This window comes from Podarcis erhardii (assembly GCF_964252035.2).
Source record: "Podarcis erhardii genome assembly, chromosome: 2".
NCBI classification, from domain to species: Eukaryota; Metazoa; Chordata; class Lepidosauria; order Squamata; family Lacertidae; genus Podarcis; species Podarcis erhardii.
In genome coordinates this window covers 62,812,583-62,833,095 of record NC_138498.1, presented here as the reverse complement: position 1 = coordinate 62,833,095, position 20,513 = coordinate 62,812,583, and the positions used below count along the sequence as shown (strand labels likewise).

General features: G+C 42.4%; 2 protein-coding genes across 12 annotated transcripts; one reads left to right on the top strand and one right to left on the bottom strand.

Annotated features, from left to right (window-relative positions):
• The first annotated feature begins 4,532 nt into the window (after window positions 1-4,532).
• HNRNPH1 (heterogeneous nuclear ribonucleoprotein H1) lies at window positions 4,533-19,775 on the top strand. 11 transcript variants are annotated; one of them, XM_081851451.1, is made up of 14 exons: window positions 4,533-4,555; window positions 4,968-5,135; window positions 12,742-12,876; window positions 13,615-13,770; window positions 13,948-14,091; window positions 15,291-15,429; window positions 16,322-16,500; window positions 16,586-16,657; window positions 16,715-16,845; window positions 16,941-17,076; window positions 17,330-17,413; window positions 17,537-17,587; window positions 18,577-18,669; window positions 19,028-19,775. In XM_081851451.1, the coding sequence occupies exons 2-14, from the start codon at window positions 5,087-5,089 to the stop codon at window positions 19,144-19,146; spliced, it is 1,488 nt and encodes a 495-aa protein (XP_081707577.1). In that variant the 5' UTR covers window positions 4,533-4,555; window positions 4,968-5,086; the 3' UTR covers window positions 19,147-19,775. The 11 variants fall into 11 exon arrangements, with proteins under 11 accessions (XP_081707577.1, XP_081707576.1, XP_081707578.1 ...); XM_081851450.1 differs by lacking the exon at window positions 4,533-4,555 and adding an exon at window positions 4,597-4,751; XM_081851452.1 differs by lacking the exon at window positions 4,533-4,555 and adding an exon at window positions 4,684-4,836 and having other exon boundaries at window positions 12,748-12,876.
• Window positions 6,728-11,122, bottom strand: LOC309336053 (deoxycytidine kinase 2-like). Its single transcript, XM_081851481.1, has 7 exons — window positions 10,989-11,122; window positions 10,038-10,153; window positions 9,650-9,843; window positions 9,304-9,451; window positions 8,197-8,312; window positions 7,713-7,812; window positions 6,728-7,063 (listed from the first exon to the last, which is right to left on the bottom strand). Exons 1-7 carry the CDS (start codon window positions 11,083-11,085, stop codon window positions 7,040-7,042), a joined length of 795 nt encoding a protein of 264 aa, XP_081707607.1. The 5' UTR covers window positions 11,086-11,122; the 3' UTR covers window positions 6,728-7,039.
• Window positions 19,776-20,513: the final 738 nt, after the last annotated feature.

Below are 20,513 nucleotides of genomic sequence, written 5' to 3'. Positions count from 1 at the left end.
GAAGGTGAAGCTAGAAGGACAGTGCCAGTTCCCTCAATATTCAAGGCTGTATTTCAGATATATTTTCCAATCTGTGGTTCTGTTACTGTACTTCAGAAACTGGTAACATTCCCCCCCTCTCTCATACTGGTACAGTATACAACATTCGATATGCTTTGTTTTATATTTTCTTCATTATTTCTAGTGCATTGCCTACCTTGTTGATACAAATGGATAAACAAATTGTTGCAGTTTATTTAGAAGAAAAACTGGCAAAAGATATGTAGAAATCCAGTTTATCTTTCAACTAATCAGACAACTTCTAATATAATTCACCACTGTGTGCCATTAGTCCCTTTGGATATTTTTTAAAAAGAAAACTAGTGGGGATTATCCAGCCAAAATTAAGCACTCTTTAGGTTGGAAGAAAGTCTAATTGAAGTCTAATTATTCAGCCTTATGTGCAGGCAAATAACAGCTAGAAGTATGCATCATAAGCAGGGAGTTCCAGAATGTAGGAGCTGTCATGCTAATGGAACCAATATTTTAGCCTACTTCACTTTGCTAGAATATTCAGCTTGATAAAAAGTTCTGGAGACTCAAAAACTTTTGTTACATTTTGGTTCATCATAATACTTAAAAATAACCCCTAGCTACGAAAGCAAATGTATATTACCGGTACCTCTCCCCCTCCTTAGCTGATTTAGTGGGTTTTTTCTTTAATAAAATGTTTTTTATGTGGCTCACAGAAAATTGGTAAATTGCACCATAGGAGTCATCATCATCATCTCTGCTGTTAAATACCGTATTTTTTGCTCCATAACACTCACTTTTTTCCTCCTAGAAAGTAAGGGGAAATGTCTGTGCGTGTTATGGAGCGAATGCCTACGGATGGCGGGGGGATCTGCTGCAGTCGTGAGCAGAGGATCCATGGTTCCCCTTCCTTCCCTCCTCCGTGGCTCGCTTTGAAACAGCAAAGCGGGAGAAGAGCCACTGAGTGGGGAGAAGAGAGGGACAGAGAGCCTGGTTACAAAGCATGGATCCACATGGATCCTCAGGATTTTTGCACTGGGTCACCCCAAATTCACCATCAGATCACATAGCATGTCCATGGCTACAGCTTGCACCAAAAAAAACCACGCACCCACTGTTGCCTGTGGCCGAAGTGGTGCAAAAACGTGGTTACAAAGCATGGATCCACATGGTTCCTCAGGATTTTTGCATTGGGCTACCCCAAACTCACCGTCAGATCACATGTCTGTGGCCACAGCATGAACCACAAAAATCATACATCCACTGTTTCCTTTAGAATTTTTTTTTCTTGTTTTCCTCCTCTAAAAACTATGTGCGTGTTATGGTCGGGTGCGTGTTATAGAGCGAAAAATATGGTAAGCTTTGTTTCTGCACATCTCCACTGCCCTATATACAGCTCTTTGCCCTATATAGCAGTATAATTAGAGACTCACACTTCACGTGAGGGATACTAAGAAGCAAAGTAGAACTCATACTAGACCAGGCTTCCTCAACCTTGGCCCTCCAGATGTTTTTGGCCTACAACTCCCATGATCCCTAGTTAGCAGGACCAGTGGTCAGGGATGATGGGAATTGTAGTCTCAAAACATCTGGAGGGCCGAGGTTGAGGAAGCCTGTACTAGACTAATAATTTACCTCTTATGCCTTAAAATGCTTTCCTTTTCTAATTTTCTGTGACTGTTTCACAGCCAAAATTTGTAAAAATAAGGAATAAGAATAAAAAATTATTATTTATACCCTGCCCATCTGGCTGGGTTTTCCCAGCCATTCTGGGCTCCTCCCACAAAAATATTAAACAGAATAAAACTTCAAACATTAAAAACTTCCCTAAACAGATGTCTTCTAAAGATCAGATAGTTGTTTATTTCCTTGACATCTGGTGGGAGGGCGTTCCACAGGGTGGGTGCCACCACCAAGAAGGCCCTCTGCCTGGTTCCCTGTAACCTCATGTCGCAGTGATGGACCCGCCAGAAGGCCCTCGATGCTGGACCTCAGTGTCTGGGCTGAACGATGGGGGTAGAGATGCTCCTTCAGGTATACTGGACCAAGGCTGTTCAGGGCTTTAAAGGTCAGCATCAACACTTTTAATTGTGGTTGGAAACATACTGGGAGCCAATGTAAGTCTTTCAGGACCGGTGTTATGTGGTCTTGGTGGCTACTCCCAGTCACCAGTCTAGCTGCCACATTCTGGATTAGTTGCAGTTTCTGGGTTACCTTCAAAGGTAGCCCCATGTAGAGTGCACTGCAGTAGTTCAAGTGGGAGATAACTGGAGCAAGGGGGAGAGGACGGAACCCTGAGGCACCCCACACCCAGGGGTCCGAACACTCATCCCCCAACATCACTTTCTGAACACTTTCTGAATGTTTTTAAAAGGAGTATCTGCTATCAAACTCTGTTGGATAGAATATTTTGCACCAAATATGTCTGACAAGTGCTCTGATGGGACAGCCTTTTAAAATATTAAACTAAGGGACAGGGTTTTTTTATATAAAAAAGCAAAATAATAAAACATCAGCCTGAGTACAATGAATTCAACCTCTGATTTCTCTCATACTTGCTAGGAATCATGGCTATATCACATACCATCTGAGTCTTTCCAGAATGAGCTCTGCATGATCAGAGGAGAGACACATCCTACCCTGTTTGATGTATAAGAAAAAGAGGAACCAGATCTTCACAAAGTTATCCTATTTTCCCCACTATGTCTTTCTCCCTGATGATAATGCTACCTGCCACATGAATAAAACCTGCATGGTATACTTTCCTACCATCTTCCAATGCTTTGCTCTCTTCATATGTGCTGCTACTAGGAGGTGCAGCCACCAGGTCCTTGCAAATAATTGACCCCCCCTTACATTCTTTTACCTGCTGAATTCTTTAAGAGATAACCCTAAGATTGCAATCCCATACAAACTTACTTAGCGATAAGGCCCACTGAAATTCATGTAACTTTTTAAAGACAGTGGAAGTCTTTAAAAGCAGATGGACAAACTTTTTGGCTTAACCTTTGGATGATACATTCACTTGTTAAAGTAGGAGGACTGGTAAAAGAAACCGGAGACTTTTCTGCAAGTGGACAAACTTGGACTTTAAACTTTAGTGCTCTACTATGCCAGCTCAGAACTAGGATCAACAGATAATTGGCTGTATGTAACAGAGATGGGGGAAGGGGGATAAGGCCCACAGTTGGGGAACAGCCATACTTGCATTTTCTGCTTCTCTTTCTCACATATGCACACTGCCTTAAATTATGGAAGATATGCACTTGAGTACAGGAGAGGTCAGCACAGTGTTTTAAGAGCTTTAAAAAACAAAAGCAAAAGCTTGCCCAAATTGTGAGCTGCTGGTGGTGTGTCTTGTTTTGCTCTACACACTTCAGACACTTTTTCACTGTGGTGATGCAACAGACATTCTTTTTCATGGACTTAGCCAGGATTTTTTTTGGGGGGTAGGCATTTTGTTAGGGGGCGCAGAACCTCAGTTAGCTATGTATTTTTATTGATTTTGGGGGCAGCTGCCCCTCCCTGTCTACACCCATGTTCGTTTTAGAAGTTCACAAAGTAGCATGGGGGGAAAGAGTCACTTGTCACCAGTCTTAAAATGACACACATCCTATCAACTGCAATCAATGTGCTAGTGAACAGATTGTGTGTCAGGTGTGGAATGTTGGGAAAAGGTGAAATTTATTTGCCACATTTCTATCCCACTTCGTCTCCAATGAGCTCAATGTGGCACAAGTGGTTCTCCTCCTCTCTTTTTTATCTTCACAACAACACTGTGAGGTAGTTTAGGCTGAGAGGCTTTGAGTGGCCCCAGTGAGCCTCATGGCTGATCAGGGATTTTAACCCTAGTCTCCTAGCCCAACACTCTGGAAGCTAAATTGAGGGGCAAATACCTGGCTCCCCTGCACTAAGGACATACCCTCCAACATTTCTCAGATGAAAATAGGGATGTCCCATTCCATAATGACAATTTTGCTAGTTTTAACCCACACATCTTACTGGGTTGCCCCAGCCACTCTGGGCAGCTTCCAACATACATAAAAACATGGTTAAAACATTAAACATTTAAAAAAACCACTTCCCTTTACAGGGCTGCCTTCAGATGGCTGGGGGGTTGGGGTTGGATAATGCCATACCCTCCAACATTTCTCCAATGAAAATAGGGACAACCTAAGGAAAAGTGGGACATTCCGGGATCAAATCAGAAAATAGGGACACTTGGAGGGTCTGAAAGGATACGACTGACTGCCCTTCCTTGGCCCCTCTGTATTTAAGTATGGAAAGGCTCTTCAGTGGAGCAGAGCCACCAGCGGAGATAAGGATGCAGAGTTATTATGTGACGGAGTAAGAACGTCCATAGGATTCCAGCTGCTCCAAGACAGGGGGCTCGATCCGCAGCTCCAGCGTGTTCACTTTAGCCCTAGCGCATTCCGCGGCGTTCGCTTCTTCCTCGGGAGGATCAGGGACTGCAGCCCTGGGGTGGTCGATGCAGTAGGTCTCCTTCCACCCCACCTGCCCCACAGGCCCTCCTACCCTGAAGGTACAAAAGAGCCTTGGCGCTTTAACGGAGAGCAAGGCATGGGGGAGACGCTGCCCCTCCGGCTCCTCTGTAGCCAAGCGATTGGTTGGTTCCGCTGGACGGGAATGGGGAGGGGTTACTTAATCTGATGTCACAAGCCTACAAGTGGGGGGAAGGAGTTATTTATAGAGGCGGAGAGCAACTGCGAGGAAGCCTGGTGAGTCTGAGGGAGGAAGCGGGAGGTGCGCGCGCGCGATCGGATTCGGCCTTTTCTGAAAAAATACAATCTTCCTTAATTTGAGGTGCGCTATGGGGAAGCGGGGAGGGGGGGGGGAAGAGAAGGAAGCGACGCCAGTTCCGGCTGGGGAAGCTGGACGACGAGGGCTTTTTTTTTTTTTTAACCACCTCTCGTGTTCTTCCTTCATTGTTTTAGCGCCACGCTCGGTTGATCGACTCCGCCAGCCGCCTTGATCGTCGCCGGGCGAAAGAGAGACTTGCGCGCGAGCACGCACACACACAGAAAGAACAGCGGGGGAAAAAAGGCCCGACGCGATGGATCCGTGCCACACTGAAGAAACCGGCCCAGAGATCCCCGGCCTGGGTGAGTGGGCGCCGCCAACTGGCAAGGAGGCGGCGGCGGCGGCGGAAGGAATCCGCGGCCGTTAAGGCCGTTGCTGCTGCTGCTGCGGCTTTCGAGCGCTGGCGCAGATCGGGGGAGGGGGAGGGGCTTCGGCGCAGACGCCTCGGTCCTCCGCTCGGCCTGCCTGTGTAAGTCCAACGAGGCTCCCTCCTCCCTTCCTTTCTAGGCCTCTCGCCGCCACCAGCCTCCCCAGTGGGGAAAGCGGCGGGAGCGCGCCCTTCGCTCTCCCGGGCCCTCTCCCTTTATATGCTCTCTGCCTTCCTCCTTTTCTCTTCCCTTTCTTCTCTCTCCTCCCTCCCCCCTTCTCTCCTTTGACCACGTCCTGCCTCCGCCATTGTGGTGGGTGTTGCCCAATCTGCGCGCTCGGCGGCCATTCCGGGGCCTAGGCGGCAGGGGAGGCGGTAGAGCCGCGCTCCGAGGCCGCCACGGCTGGAATCGGCCGCCTTTCTCCCGTTTCTCTTCCTCTCCCCGCCCCCCCCACACGTCGGGCCCTTATTTGCTTATAGTGAGGCGACGGCAAGGAAGAGAATAACGTGACTAGCTCTAGGACTGCGGGGGGGGGGGTCGCGCTGTAAATAGTGGGCGGGGGGGAAAGAGAAAAGCTGTTTCGATAAGTAGAAATCCCCGAAATGGAGGGTAGCGCGACACGTGACCGACGGCGGTTCGGAGACTGGTTGGGCGTCGCGCGACGCGGGTCGAACTTGTCCCAGTCCTCCGCCCCCCCCCCCCCCCCACCGCGCGTCTCCTTGCACCAAGCACCGCGCTGTTGCTCCGCGGCGTGTCTGCTGAAGATGGCCCTGCCATGTGTTGCTGGCACGCTTGGAAAATAAAAATAATAGCCTCCCCGACATCTTAATCGAGCCATAAAGAATTGGCTGTGCTGGGTTCCGGGTTTCAGGGCGCACGTGGCAGTGGCTCTTTAGCAAGATGCCCAATTCCTTCCTCTCTTCAATTATGGAACTAGCAATAGGCTCAACTAGCCAAGCTGTCCTTTACTTAGAAGTATTTTAATTGCTCTGCTTCATCTACCTAAGCAAAGGTGAGGAGTAAGACCTTTATAGGAAAAAAACCAATCAAACTTAAAGGAAAACTTGTCTTTCCGTATAAATAAAAAAGTTCCTCTGTATTTAGTTTCACTCCAGAGCACTGTTGAACTTTGACTTGCTTCTAAGGTAAAGATGATACATTTCATGGTTCTAAACTGTTTGTTTTCCTCCATAATTTCATACAGCCCCCACCCCACAAAAAACCCTGCTAGTCTTAAATCTTGACATTTCTCAACCTGCCAGTTCTTACGTTATGAACCCCTGTGACTAAGAAATGGGTGTATTGATAAGAATATGCTTTAAATGCACCGAAGAGTGGGCACATGCTGGTGAGATACCTCATTTAGTTCCTGGAAGCACATGGCCAATAGTACATGTGAATGTAGTGGCCTTGTTCTCTTCGAGAAAACATTTGCTGCAGTCAAGTTCTGATGAAGGCATTCACAGAGTTTTTATTTACAAAATGTTTATTGTACCTAAAACATATCTGATCTGAACAAAACAACTTTGAAGTAAGCTTTTTAGACACTTCCAGTAATGAGTAGAATTTCTTCTAAGTTGTATATTTGTGCAAGATACACAAATTCTCTCATTTTACCTCAGGGAAACTCAGACCACAAGATGAGTTGATTCTGAAAATGATCCCAGTACCTTGAATAGCTTTTTACATCTATGTATTAAAGATTTTCTTTTCTGCTGGGTAGCAACCTTTCACCTTATGTCCATACAAAGAAAGCAGGGACTGTTTACTGTACAAAGTTATACATTAGATAAAATGGCACTTCTCCAAATATCCTCCTAGACTGGTAATTTTAGTTGCTAAGTTGTCAAAAAAGCCTTGACCTGTAAAAACAAGATACGTGAATGAGGTATTGAAAACAATTCTGATCAAAACCCTAGGGCCAAACCAGGTATTAAACATTTGCATGTGAGTTTGGCTATAAAATGTCCATGGAGGAGGTCACATGAGGAAAAAAGCTAGCTAATAATGTTTAGCATTCTGCACATTAGATAATCTAACCTGTAGCAGACAACTTTCATGGCAGCAGTCTAATACATTGATTTGGAAATTTGACTTTAATTTAATGGCATTTGATTCATGTGTATAAAACACTAGTCAAGCTTAATGCAAGAGATCCCTCAGACCTTGTGGGGGGCCAGACTATATTTTGAAAAATAAATAAAAATGAATGAATTCCTATGTCCCACAAATAACCCAGAGATGCATTTTAAATAAAAGCACATATTCTACTCATGTAAAAACATGCTGGTTCCCAGACTGTCAGCAGGCTGGATTTAGAAAGTGATTGGGCTGGATCCGGCCCCCGGGCCTTAGTTTGCCTACCCATGGTTTAAACAATAAAGTTGTAAGCAAGAAAAGGACAGCCAGCTATGGTCCATTTAAGCCCTCGTGGAATTTCTGACTACAAAAGGTAGATTGAGCTAAATCAAGCACGTGGGCTTTAAAAAACATAGGATGGAAGATACTTACTTTTTCCAATAAGTATTCTTGTTTTATTTCATCATTTTTGAAATCATTATTAACATCTAAAACCAGAACTGGTATGTCTCTAAGATGGTCAAAATCCACCCTACAAAACAAAATCCACAAAGTTCAGTGTTTACTTGGAAGAAATATCAATTAACTTAAAAATAAGGAATCTCAATGACATCCCATTTGTTAACCTCTCAGTTTCTAAACTGAGTCTTCTAAACTAGTCTCCTAAAGACAAGAAGCACCAGCAGCACCTAAAACATTTTTAGAAGTAAGTAGCCACTGTGTTGCAAGATAACACTTTTTGCCATTTCAGTATGGCATTCTTTAAGTTACCTTTAAGAAAAAGTAGTAATATAATGAGCTAAACATAATAATCTAGTAATAACTTTGATTGCAGCGATGATAAAAATGGCAGGCTTTTTGTTGGGGGGGGGCAAAACTAGCATAATGAAAGTGTGAAAGCTATGCGAGTTCTTACTTCATTGTCTTCTCATAAAGCCAGGTTTCATGTTTATAGTGAAGGTTTTCTAGATATTCCAGTGGAATTCCTTGTTCTTCTTCTCTGCCTCTATGGCGTAGCCTCTCCATGCATTTCTGTAATTTTTAATGTCACAATATAACATTTAGCACGCTGAATTGTTATTATGAAAAATTCTCACATGTATCTAACTAATCATTACCTTCAGTGAATTGCTGTAAATTTATTTCTACTTAAACTTTACATATATCTAAAATGAATGCTACCTAATCATCAGTGTTGGACTTTGAAACATTATTGAAGTGGAACTACTTAGGTATACTTTAAACTTTAATATCAAAACTTTTCAATTAGCTTAAACACAGCCTATTACTTTGATTCAAAGCATGCTGACTTGGAAGCAAGTGTGATGAACTGAATTTGCTCCCAACTACATAGCTTGGGACTCCAGCCTTCTTAATGCTTAGTAAACTTAAGAAAATGGATTGCAGTCTCCTGACAATCAAGTAAAACATTGTTATTGAGAGAAGGATACAGAAGATTTTAACCGTGCTTTAGTTTAGATGGATATCCTACAAATAAGAATGTTTAAAAGGACTACATAAGCCCATTGTTGTCTCTTGGCAACAGTGTTTACGTAGATTCTGTTGACATCAGAATGTCTTGTTAAAAGGTTTGAGATCTAGGTTTACAGTGCTCTTTAACTGAGCAGGACTGTTTCTGGGTAAAATCAAGCATCAAGTTGCTGTTCATGAATATTGGACTAAAAGGTAAGATTGTGATTTGCCCATGTTTAGTGTCTAGGACAAAAGTTACTCTTCAGGGGCCATCAAAGACATATTCAAATTTGATTAAGTAAATGCTTAGCACAATACAGGCAACTGCCCATTTATTTGCACACCATCAAGGCATGTGTGACCACTGGCACATGCGCCATTTTTGGCTGCGGAACGGTGGGCTTGTGTGCATCCTGCTGTTTATGGTGTTTCAGAACACAACCCCTGTGCAAATGGGGAGTTGCGTGTACTCTATTCAGTATCAAGAGCTCCTAGTTCTGGTACTAGTATTGCATCTAAAACTAGTCAGTTTGGGGAGAAGGAAGCATACCTCAGGGGTAGTCCTGAGGTAGATAATACCATCTAGCTCTAGGCTGGAGTCAAACTGGTTCAGAAGCCATGCATGCCAATCCTGATAAATTGCCCACTCTGTTTCATTGATGTCTCCTGATTCGAATAAGTTGGAGGCAAACACATACCTGTAATAGAAAAGGCTTTTAAATGCAAATTGATACTGTGTACCTGAAGAGAAACTCAGTGGGTCTTTCACTGTACTGTTTACATTTAAAATGACTATTTTGGATGCATACTTCATATTTTATTTTAGCAAGGTGTATGTAAATTAGCCTCTTAATTCTACCAATATCTTATTTCTGTAAATGTATGCATGCTCTTACCTATCACTGTAGACTGATCTCTCAAAAAACTGTACAGGATGTTCTGCTTCAAGTAACTTGGCAGAAATTGGTTTTAATTGTGCTTTAACTCTACTCAAACAGGCATAGGTCTGGAATGTATAAGCCCATCTTGTAGGTTTGCTGTACAACATCTGAAGTAGATTTCCACCACTCTTTTGAGATGTTGAAAGTTCCTGATAATGATAAAAAAGAAAGTCTGTCAGTAATCTTGTCACTTGGTTGTTAGACATACCAAACATCTGCTGTGGAAAGTAAAACAGCATCTAGTGTAACCTAAGAAGCATAAAGTATTGCTAAGTTACATTGATTATTGCAACATTTGTGGTATTGCAACATTTAGCACTAGGGGGCCAGCATGCTTACTTACTTCAGACTCATTTTCAGTTGTCTGGATGTTGCACCACTTGGCAATTGGTTCAGGAATTATTTCCCACTCATCACTGTTCCTTGCTAGTAGTTGGACAAATGTGGACTTCCCTGCAGCTGTTAAGAAAATTCAGCTAGTATTAGGATAAGACATTGGTAGCATAATACAGAGACACACACTGGCCTTTCCAGAAGCTGAGGTATTAAAACACTTGCAAGGCTAGGCTCTTCTTTCTCTTATGAATCCTATTTACCCCTTCTTCCCCAAGCTCCTGATTTGGAATGCATTCATAATGTTGTGTAACTTGGTTTTCTATCTCCAAATGACAAAACATTGTGTTGTGTGGAAGGTATGAGGGCAGAAAATAAGTGTACTTAGAGAAGTATTGGAATATGTATTGAGTATGAGAAGCTCCAGGTTTTTATGGCTTTCTTACCCTTGCACCCTTTTCATTGAAGCCTGTTGTATGACTTGGCTGTTTCAATCCAGACCTTTGCAGTGACTTGTCTTAAAAACTGTTTTTGTTACCATTGATTTTTTAAGGCCTAATATTATATAAGCGGATGTTCCATAAGCATATACTGTGAATCTATTCAGTAAATAGGTAAGGACAGCCTTGAGCCGTGTTTTTAGCAGAGGTAACAGGCGAACACAGCACTGTCCTTATCAATGTTTAGGCGCCAGCGCCTTAAATCCCGCCATATCAACGTCCGTCTTCCTAGCTGCAATTTGGCGCCGGAAGACGTGCTACTGGGACAGAGGGGGAAAGAGCACTCCACTGCCGTCCCAATAGCTCTGTCTTTGTAAATAGGAAGCCCTCCTTGAAGCAAAGGCAAAGGCTTCATTTTTGCCACCGTTAATTTACAGGAGTTAAATTTTTAAAAAGGCAGACACCCAAGTTCAGACATTCCTATCAAGCAAACATAGGCGGGTCCAGGGCCAGGCACTTACCGATATTCCCTTCAATGGTGATTTTCTTCAGGCGTTTTTGGAAGCTGCGGTCCAGCGCACTGGGTCCGACGCAGGGGCGCTTGGCGGGGGGATACATGGCGAGCGGCCTTTGTTCGCCTGGCTTCAGGAAGGAACTGAGGCGAGCTCTTCCCGCGCCTTCGCGTCTCTTCAAGAATCCCGCCGGTGCTCAGCCAATCCATAGCGGCGACCCGCCTCTGCTTTTTCTCCTGGCCCGCCCTCTTGGCTCGGCTGCCAAGGAGAGCTCGACCCTTCGCTCCCGCGCTCGGGAAACCGCCGCCCGCCCTTCTTGTGGGGGAGACGCGGTTGAAGTTGCTTCTTGCCGTCCTCGCCCCTTGCCGCGTGTCTCCCCTTTCACAAAGTGCCTCTGGCACTCGCAATTTCAGGTTGGATCTTTGTTTCGGCTGTATTATTGGGGGCTTTGCAATTGGCGCCTATGTTGTTGTGGGAAAATTGCAATTTCCATGGATTATGGAACCAGAATGTTCCATAAGCAGAATTGGGCGCACGTGGTCGTGTGGAATCGGGTTAAAGTGGAAAGAGGTCGAATAATTAGTTGGGGCTTATTTCCCCATCATCAAGGGAGTGGCATTAAAGTATAAAGCATGTAAGGAATCGTTAGGTCTGTGTAGCCCACAACATATTTTATAAGGTATTTGTGTTCCTGTGCCATTTTGAGTTGGAAGAGGCTAATTATACCGACATTGTACGTTAGTCTTATACTGGTACAGCTTGCGGTGCCATTGGTGCTGTCTTGAGCGAAATGTGGTGATTTGTCGGTGCTGCCATGTTTGATGGCCATTTCCGTATGCGTTGAAAGCACGTACAACATGGATGACTCCACCGCTTGATTATGCAATGAAGGGTATAGGCCTCGTAGTCTTGCGTGTAAGGGCAAATCAAAAGAGCCAACTTGGGGGAGGGGGTTGGCTTTGTTCTTCGGCGCATGCGTACGATGAGCGGGGATTGAGTTGGGCAGGCTAAGCAGGACGAGAACAGGATCGGTTGTTGCGGGAGGGGGCGGCGGAATCCTACCAACTTTGTTTTACTCGGAAGTAAATGCCATTAAGTTCACTAGGGGTGTACTGTATTCCCAAGTAAAAGCGCACAGCGATTGGTAGCCTTGGACTCGCAGCGGGGAGGGGGAGGGGGGAGTTTTGTCTGCCACAAGTCATGCGCAAGTGGCGCTTGTCGTTTCGGCGCGGGGGAGGGATGGGCAGACAGCACAGCGCATGCGCCGGGTGGGGATGTGCGCGCACGCGCCGTGAGCTGCGTTTTCGGCCACGCCGCGCAAGAAGCAGGTGAGCCCCCTCGTAGTTTTGTAGCCGTTGGTCCTGTCCCAGTTCGGGTTCCGCGAGTATTTTTTGCTTCGACTAGTGAGGGGCCTCTCTGCGCAGCCGGTTCTTCGGACTGCTGTCGACGACCGAGGCCTGTTTTTTTTCTGAGGCGGCGCCAGGGCTCGGCCGAGCGGAAACGCAAGTCCTCCGTCGGCGCCATTTCATAAGTGAACCTAGAGCGCGCCGCCGCCGCCGCCCGGCCCACTGGGTTCGCAGAGGCGAAGCGACCCTAAAACCCGCCCGCGGGGGACCAGCATTTCGGTTTGCCATGTGTACGTGGGGAAGAGACTTGAGGAGGGGGGAAGAGGGAGGGCGAGCGGCGAGTTTGGGCGGGCGAGGTGCTCCGTTGCCGATCTTCTGCCCCACTCAGTGTGGCGACGTCTTTGTTTGCCCCGTAGCAACAGAAGGCGAAACGGAGACTACGCTCACTTCCAGCATGATGTTAAACACCGAAGGCGGCGAGGGGTATGTCGTGAAAGTGCGAGGGTTGCCTTGGTCCTGCTCCGCGGATGAGGTGCAGAGGTTTTTCTCCGGTAAGAGCCGTTCGCGTGTCTGCTTCTCCCCCCCCCCCCCGTCTCCATGGAGCAGGTTTCTTCCCTTACTCAGTTACTGTAGTGAAAGGTAAACAAGCTGTAGAGTTGTTGCTTTTTTCTCTATACCCTTTCCTCCGTAAGAACTTCCGTGTTGCAGGTTAGATTAAATCTAGAACTCTGAATTAGAAAAAGAGTAAAATGAACAATTAAGTACTTTCCCCTCTGGTAATAGGGGAAGCTGCCTTCAAGGATGTAACAGTTCACAATTTAGGCTCCAATCCTAACCCCACTTACCTGGGAGTAAACCTCATTGGATTCAGGACTTACTTTTGAGTAGACATGGTTAGATTTGTGCTGTTTACTTCAAATAGTATTAAGGACTACAATGCTTAAAACTGCAAAGAAATGAGAATGACAGCTCATGGTAATGAGAACAGAAATAAAGATCATAAGGTTATGTTTCCTTTGTCACTTTCCACCCCCATAATAATATTATGGCTAAGTTAATTTTGCTTTTGTTCTTTTTTGAAGTTAAACATATAATTACATAAATAATATATTCTGTACTGCAGGATGAAACTGTTTACTTGAAAGAACCTTATTGACTTCTATTGAGATTTCAAGGACACACATCAGATTGTAGCCGTACAAGCCAAGCCTTTGCACAGTTAGAAATCCTTGATGAAGTTAGTGTTGCTTCTGACAGTGTGTTAAACTTGTTCTTCTGCTCTTTCTTAGAATGCAAAATACTAAATGGATCTTCAGGGGTCCGTTTTATCTACACAAGGGAAGGAAGGCCAAGCGGAGAAGCATTTGTTGAACTGGAGACCGAAGAAGATGTGAAGCTGGCATTGAAAAAAGACAGAGAAACAATGGGACACAGATATGTTGAAGGTTTGGATTGAATTGACATAGTAACTGACTTAAGTAGCTCTTCAGTTGGGTGGAGCTTAGATGCATGGTTATTCTTCTGTGTGTATGTAAATGTGAACCTGTTCTCCAAATGAATGTCGTGCATTGACCTTTTTGTGCCATGTTCCAAAATTCATTAATTCTAAGTGCCTCTTGCAGTCTTCAAGTCAAACAACGTTGAAATGGATTGGGTTCTGAAGCATACTGGTCCTAACAGCCCTGATACGGCTAATGATGGTTTTGTACGTCTTAGAGGACTTCCATTTGGTTGTAGCAAGGAAGAAATTGTTCAGTTTTTCTCAGGTATGTGGGGTATAAGTTCTAGCTATAGCTGTATTGGTAAAGATTAGAATTGTAATGGCACTGAAGTAATGCCTAGCCAACTAAAATAAATAATCCTTGAATGGCCAATTCTGTATGGTTATGCTTTACGTATTTTTAAAGACAAACAGTAGTTTAAATTATTTGATAATTTGAGAACTGCCTCTAAAACTTGATGTAGCAAGTAAAACTTTATTCCAGTCTAACCCTGCAAATTGCAGCTTTATGGACTAACTAATCGTTACACCATAAAGTAAAGATTGGAAGCAAAGTTGCCATTTTAACTCTTCCACTCCACTCAGCCAAACATTTAGAATGCTTTCTTAAATTTGAGTGTCTAGAATAAGGTTATTGAATAAATGTTATAACTTTAGCTTGGTTGAATGGATGGAAGGAAATGCTCACATGTGTAGTAGAAGCTCTTTATGACATGTAAAAGGAATACAGAAAATAAGTATTTGTCTGATAGGTTTAAAAATATTTGCTTCAAGGTTTGGTATGTCATAAAGTAATTTGCTCTTAAAAACTATTGAAACTGAAATGTTAAAGCAAATGGAAGTGAGCGTTACATCAGAATGTTTGGAATATATTGCAGTAGTCCAGATAAGTGTGAATGTACTCTGATGAATTGTGATAAACAGATCAACTTGCACCGTATTAGATTTCTGTTGAAATATTTTTCCCAAGTTGTTTTTTCTTCATAAAATTTAATATGTATATACAGTGTCTTGAAATGAAGTGTTTATGAAAATGCAAATCTTTTATTTTGTTACTAGATCTGTTAAATATTTTGCATGAAATTATCTTTGAGTTTAATTTGATTCTTGTTAAGATCTAGAATTGACATTTTTAGAGGAATTTTAATTGTTCAATTGAATTTATTTATTAGTAAATTGCTGCTTTAATCTTTTTCTTAACACATCCTGCACTAATTGGAAATAATCAAAATGTTTCAGAAATGTCTTTTATGCAAGCAGGCTGAGTTAAGAATCTTTTAAATAGTATGTAATAAGTGTTTCTTGTTGACATGTTTCTTTTATAGTGTTTAATAGTATGGTTTACTGATTCTGAAATTTATAAAGTATAACTTCTGGTGTATTTTAAAGCTATAAGAAAATCATGATTGGGCTTGTGATGTTAATATTACCCCCCTACTGGGGTTATTTGTCCTTGGGTTGAAGGGTTGGAAATCGTGCCAAATGGGATAACATTGCCGGTGGACTTCCAGGGGAGGAGTACGGGGGAGGCCTTCGTGCAGTTTGCTTCACAGGAAATAGCTGAAAAGGCTCTAAAGAAACACAAGGAAAGAATAGGGCACAGGTGGGGATGGATGGTTGGTTGGATATGTCGCTCTTCTTATGGTAAACTGTTATTAAATCCATATTCTCTCTTCTTAAGTGCTCACCTCACAACATGTAATTTCATGCCCCACTAACACCCCCAATTTTATAATGAAACGTTAATTTTTGTTATGTTTGTGCAAACTGGCTGTGAAAGGCTAGTTCGTCTACCCTTCCCTAGACCTCTCAAAACTGTTCATTCTGAACAAGTTTAAATGATATTTAAGGAAGTTGAGAGATTATGGCTTTAAATTTTTCTAATAGCACCAATTATGCCTCTAGCTCTAAAGACACTTAGCATTTTATTACCATAAGAAAATGTGATTACTAAACTTGTTCTATATATTGATGTAACATTTTCTTGTATAATTTTTCACATAAACACATAATTTCCAAAAATGTCACAAAGGGATTTATTCTAAGTTTTGTGACGTATTAATTGAAGCATGCACCTTTTTTGCATTTGCTGATTTGCTATGCAAACACATAGGATGGGCTCATGAGCACATAGTGCTTTTGGGAGTGTGTTGATGGATTAGAATTCTGGTGGAGGCTGGATTTCTAACCCTCTTGCATATTGCCATATGAGCAAAATATGGGTGCTGTTGAGTGGACATTAGTCCCTCCAAGTTCTGATTCTTCAGAAGCTTAAACTAGTTTGCTCTCCCTAACCCTTAAGGTTGGGATATCTTAATGAGCAACCTCAAACTGATTTACTGAATTAGCCTTGGATTATTTTCTATGACTAAACGTAAAAATTCTGGCTTAAAATTGCCAGTTCCAAGGCTGTGGTATTGTAATGTATTATATTGTATAACCTAATATGCAGATTTTAAAAAACTCAACTAGTTTTATGTGTGTGAACCTTTTAGGTACATTGAAATCTTCAAGAGTAGCAGAGCAGAAGTGCGCACTCATTATGATCCTCCTCGCAAGCTTATGGCCATGCAGAGGCCAGGTCCTTATGACCGGCCGGGCGTGGGAAGAGGCTACAACAGCCTTGGTAGAGGAAGTGGCTTTGAAAGAATGAGACGTGGTGCATATGGAGGAGGTAAATATATAGAGCTTTCTTATTCAAAAACAGATAGTTCTGTTGGAAGATCATTTTCAACATAACTCTAAATTGTGGGTTGCAGGTTATGGTGGTTATGATGACTATAATGGATATAATGATGGCTATGGCTTTGGATCGGATCGATTTGGAAGAGGTAAGAATTCTTGATTAGGGCAATAGAGGAAACTTGTCCTACATACAAAAGATTTAGAATGGACTGTTTCCACAGGGATGTCAGACCACAGGTATGGGGATGGATCCTCTACTTTCCAAAGCACAACTGGTCACTGTGTGCACATGAGAGGATTACCTTACAGAGCTACAGAGAATGACATTTACAATGTAAGTGACTGTCTTGACATTTTTATTTGGATTTGTTGCTGCAGAACATTGCCTGAGAAATTGTCATTGAGTTAATGACTGCCTTTTCTACCTAGTTCTTCTCGCCTCTTAATCCTGTAAGAGTACACATTGAAATTGGGCCTGATGGACGAGTAACAGGAGAGGCAGATGTTGAGTTCGCTACTCATGAGGATGCTGTTGCTGCAATGTCCAAAGACAAAGCAAATATGCGTAAGTTAAAGCTCCCCTGCAGATGTATGCACTTTTTAAAAAAACTGTAGAGTAGAATGAATCAGTTTACTATACTGGCTTTGCTTGTTAACATTGTGGTAACTTGGTGAGAGTGTGATGTTCACTACTGCTCATGATTCTCAGAATTGAATAGCCTTCAAGTTTTGCATCAAGTTGGTTAAGTTCTTTGTACTGTACATGAGGTAAGTTGAACTGTTTGTGTTCAGAGCATTGCTATTTTTTGTTTCCTTAGAACACCGATATGTAGAACTCTTCTTGAATTCCACAGCTGGAGGAAGTGGTGGTGCATATGGCAGTCAAATGATGGGAGCAATGGGTAAGTGTAAGCAATTCAGTTTCATGTTGTCCCGCTGATGTTTAACAAAACTGGCTAATTTTTACAGTTCTGCTTATTCTCTGTGGCCTAAAACTAATATTCAACATTCTGTCTTAATCACAGTCAAGGAAACGGAAGGGGTAGTTCAAGATTGGAACACGAACACATTGGCAGGTATATAAAACCTTTGGGTCTACTTTTTGACAATTAGACCATTAAATAAGAACTGCATGTGTGAATGGTAGTATGAATGGTTTCCAAGGTTCAGAGTGGTAACATTGGGTGCTTGTTGTCTGTAATGTTGCTACAGTTTTCTACCTACGGCAGTCACTGCCAGGAGGGTGAGGGTAGGAATGTTGAATAGAAGGTAGAATTAAACTGGCAAAGATTGTACCACAATGGTGGTTCCTCTTATTGGATATCCTGTTAACTTGAATATTCAGTAAAACCAAAACTTCAGAAGCTTGGTTTGCTTGTACTAAAAAGTTTTATTCTGAAGTGGTGGTTCGTTTTATTTGTATGTGGTGCATATGCTGTTTTAGTAGCACTTTACAGAATGGCTTCGTGCTTTACAAGGGTACAATTAAGTTAAAAAAGCAAACTTCATATCCTCAACTGCAAAAGAGTTTTGCAGAGATGTGAAATGGGTTACCAGCTGTATTTTGCATTTAGTTTGTACAAAAATGTAGATTTTGTCAGGTGCAGATTTCCTAGTCACAGCTTGGAAAGACTAACTTCTTTTGGCACCTCCCCTGAGCTGTTTAAAGCTACATATACAAAAGGGTTTGTGTTGTCTGTTAGCCACATAATGAAGGCTATGCTCTATATTGCCAAATGCTGCTTCAGATTAGGTCAATAGGTTTGAAATGAATGGTGGCCAAGAAATAAAATAACAGTTTCAGGGGGTGGGGACACTCTCCTCTGCTTCTAATTCAATTGTTCATATAATTTGAAAACTCCAGTGCTATAAGAATCTATAAATTGCTTATCTGCAAATAAATTCCTGAGTGAAGAGCAAATTAGGAAGAATCTTCTCAAAATAAAGTTCAGGTACACAGTGAACTAGGAGCAGACTTGCCTTTTTAAAGTAGCATGTAGGCATATGCTTTTTGTGGAAGGTGACTGTAGCCAAGGTCTTAACATGTGTGTCCTTAACTTGAAAGGAAGCCAATCCAGTTACGGTGGTCCAGCTAACCAGCAGTTGAGTGGGGGTTATGGAGGAGGCTATGGTGGTCAAAGCAGCATGAGCGGATATGGTAAGATGTTTTTATTACTCTTGGATGTGTTATGCAGTTAGCTACCCACCTAATGCAAGGATCAACTTGTCTTGAAAAAGTTAAAATATTGTCCAAATACTTGGTTTCAGCTAGAAAATCAGTTTAGATGAGCGAGCAGGAAAAGCTTTCAGTGACTAGATTTTTTTAAAAAAACAACACTTAAAAGATGATGTTGGGTGATGCAGAGTTGGATCCAATCTATATGAAGCTAGCCTGCCACTTCCATTGTGTGATAGTACAGGATCTAAAGCAGGTTATAAGGATAACTTGGGGGTGGGGGAAATGTGGTGCCATGTATGTAAGTGACTGCACTGAATTGTCTTATTATCTGTCTTAGGTAACCAGAGTGCAATGAACAGCAGCTACTACAGCAGTGGGAATCGTGCATCCATGGGAGTGAATGGCATGGCTGGAATGTCGAACATGTCCAACATGAGTGGGGGCTGGGGAATGTAACTGGTCTCCTAATTTTTGGTCAACTTTTTTTAAGAAAACAAAACAAACTAAGTTTAACAGTTTTGCAATACAAGCTTGTGATTTATGCTTTACTTGTAAGTGAAATCAGGATCATTTTAAAACATTCAGGTTCAGTATTTTTGAATATGCTGAAACATTCATCTAGGATATAAGTCAAGTAAAGAAGTTCCTGTTAAACAATTTTCAGCTTTTTTCCAGTTTTTGTTGTAGGAGTGTATTTGAGCAGTAAGCGTATTTAGGTTAAAGCTGTTTCAATTATGTTAAATGTTGTTCTTATACCATATAACACCAGACGCTGTTTTCAGAGCATGTTCAAGAACATGCCTTTTTGTACAAACAAGATATAGGAGCTGTGTTGGAATCTCAAAAGTGAACATTTGGCATGTTAGTTCTAGTTTTTTCTTTTTAATATCTTGTAAGGCACATTTAAGCTTTTTAAGTTAATGGGGAAATGTGAGACGCAATACGGCTACCTTTAGGATTTTGGTCTTGGTGTTCGTATGAAATCTGAGGCCTTGATTTAATCTTTCATTGTATTGTGATTTACTTTTAGGTGTTTGCGCTTAAGTGAAAATTGTTAAAATAAAACTTCCTTTTAAAAACTGGAACCTCTCTTGATTTGAAATGTGCACTGTGTTGCCAGCAGCAATTGATGCACTAATTACTGCCACCAGTTTAGTAGTTTCATCCAGCAGCAAGTTGCTGTTTGCAAAGTCAAGAGTTGTCAATAACCACTGAAACAGAACTTGACAAAGAATGTAAACGCTAATGCTGAAGAAGAGCAGTCATAACCCACCACTATTTATTTACCTATTACTTAAAATAGTTGGATGTTCTGGTTAGCTTGTGTAGATTTAGGGAACAGGGAACTACTTGGGGTGCATTTCATTCCCACATGTGCCTGTGTCACCTGACTGCTGTTACCTATAAGGACTGGTGTAGACCAACTTAAACCTGAATGGAAACCAGGAGGCTTAAGGGCTACACAGGGTTCTCTCCAATGAAGTCATCCTGTTACAAGAGGATCTTGTGCTAACAGGAGGGTCCCATCTCCCTATAACAGCCCCAACCAGTCTGCTCTGGAGGTTGGGAAAACCCCCAGAAGAGATGTTTACAGGTGGAAGTCCTGCTAATGGACATCATCACTGCATACACCACTGTTTCACATTTCTTTGAACTTTCACAAATGAAAGAAAAAGATCCTCACTTTGCTTTGACATGTTTGTTGGCTTCTGACTCCACTGCAGTTCATATCACCACCTTGTAAGCAAGTTTTGCTATATGAATTTTTTGCACATGGTTGAAGTCACTGTTAAATCTGAATTACAAGAAACTTGCAAATATTG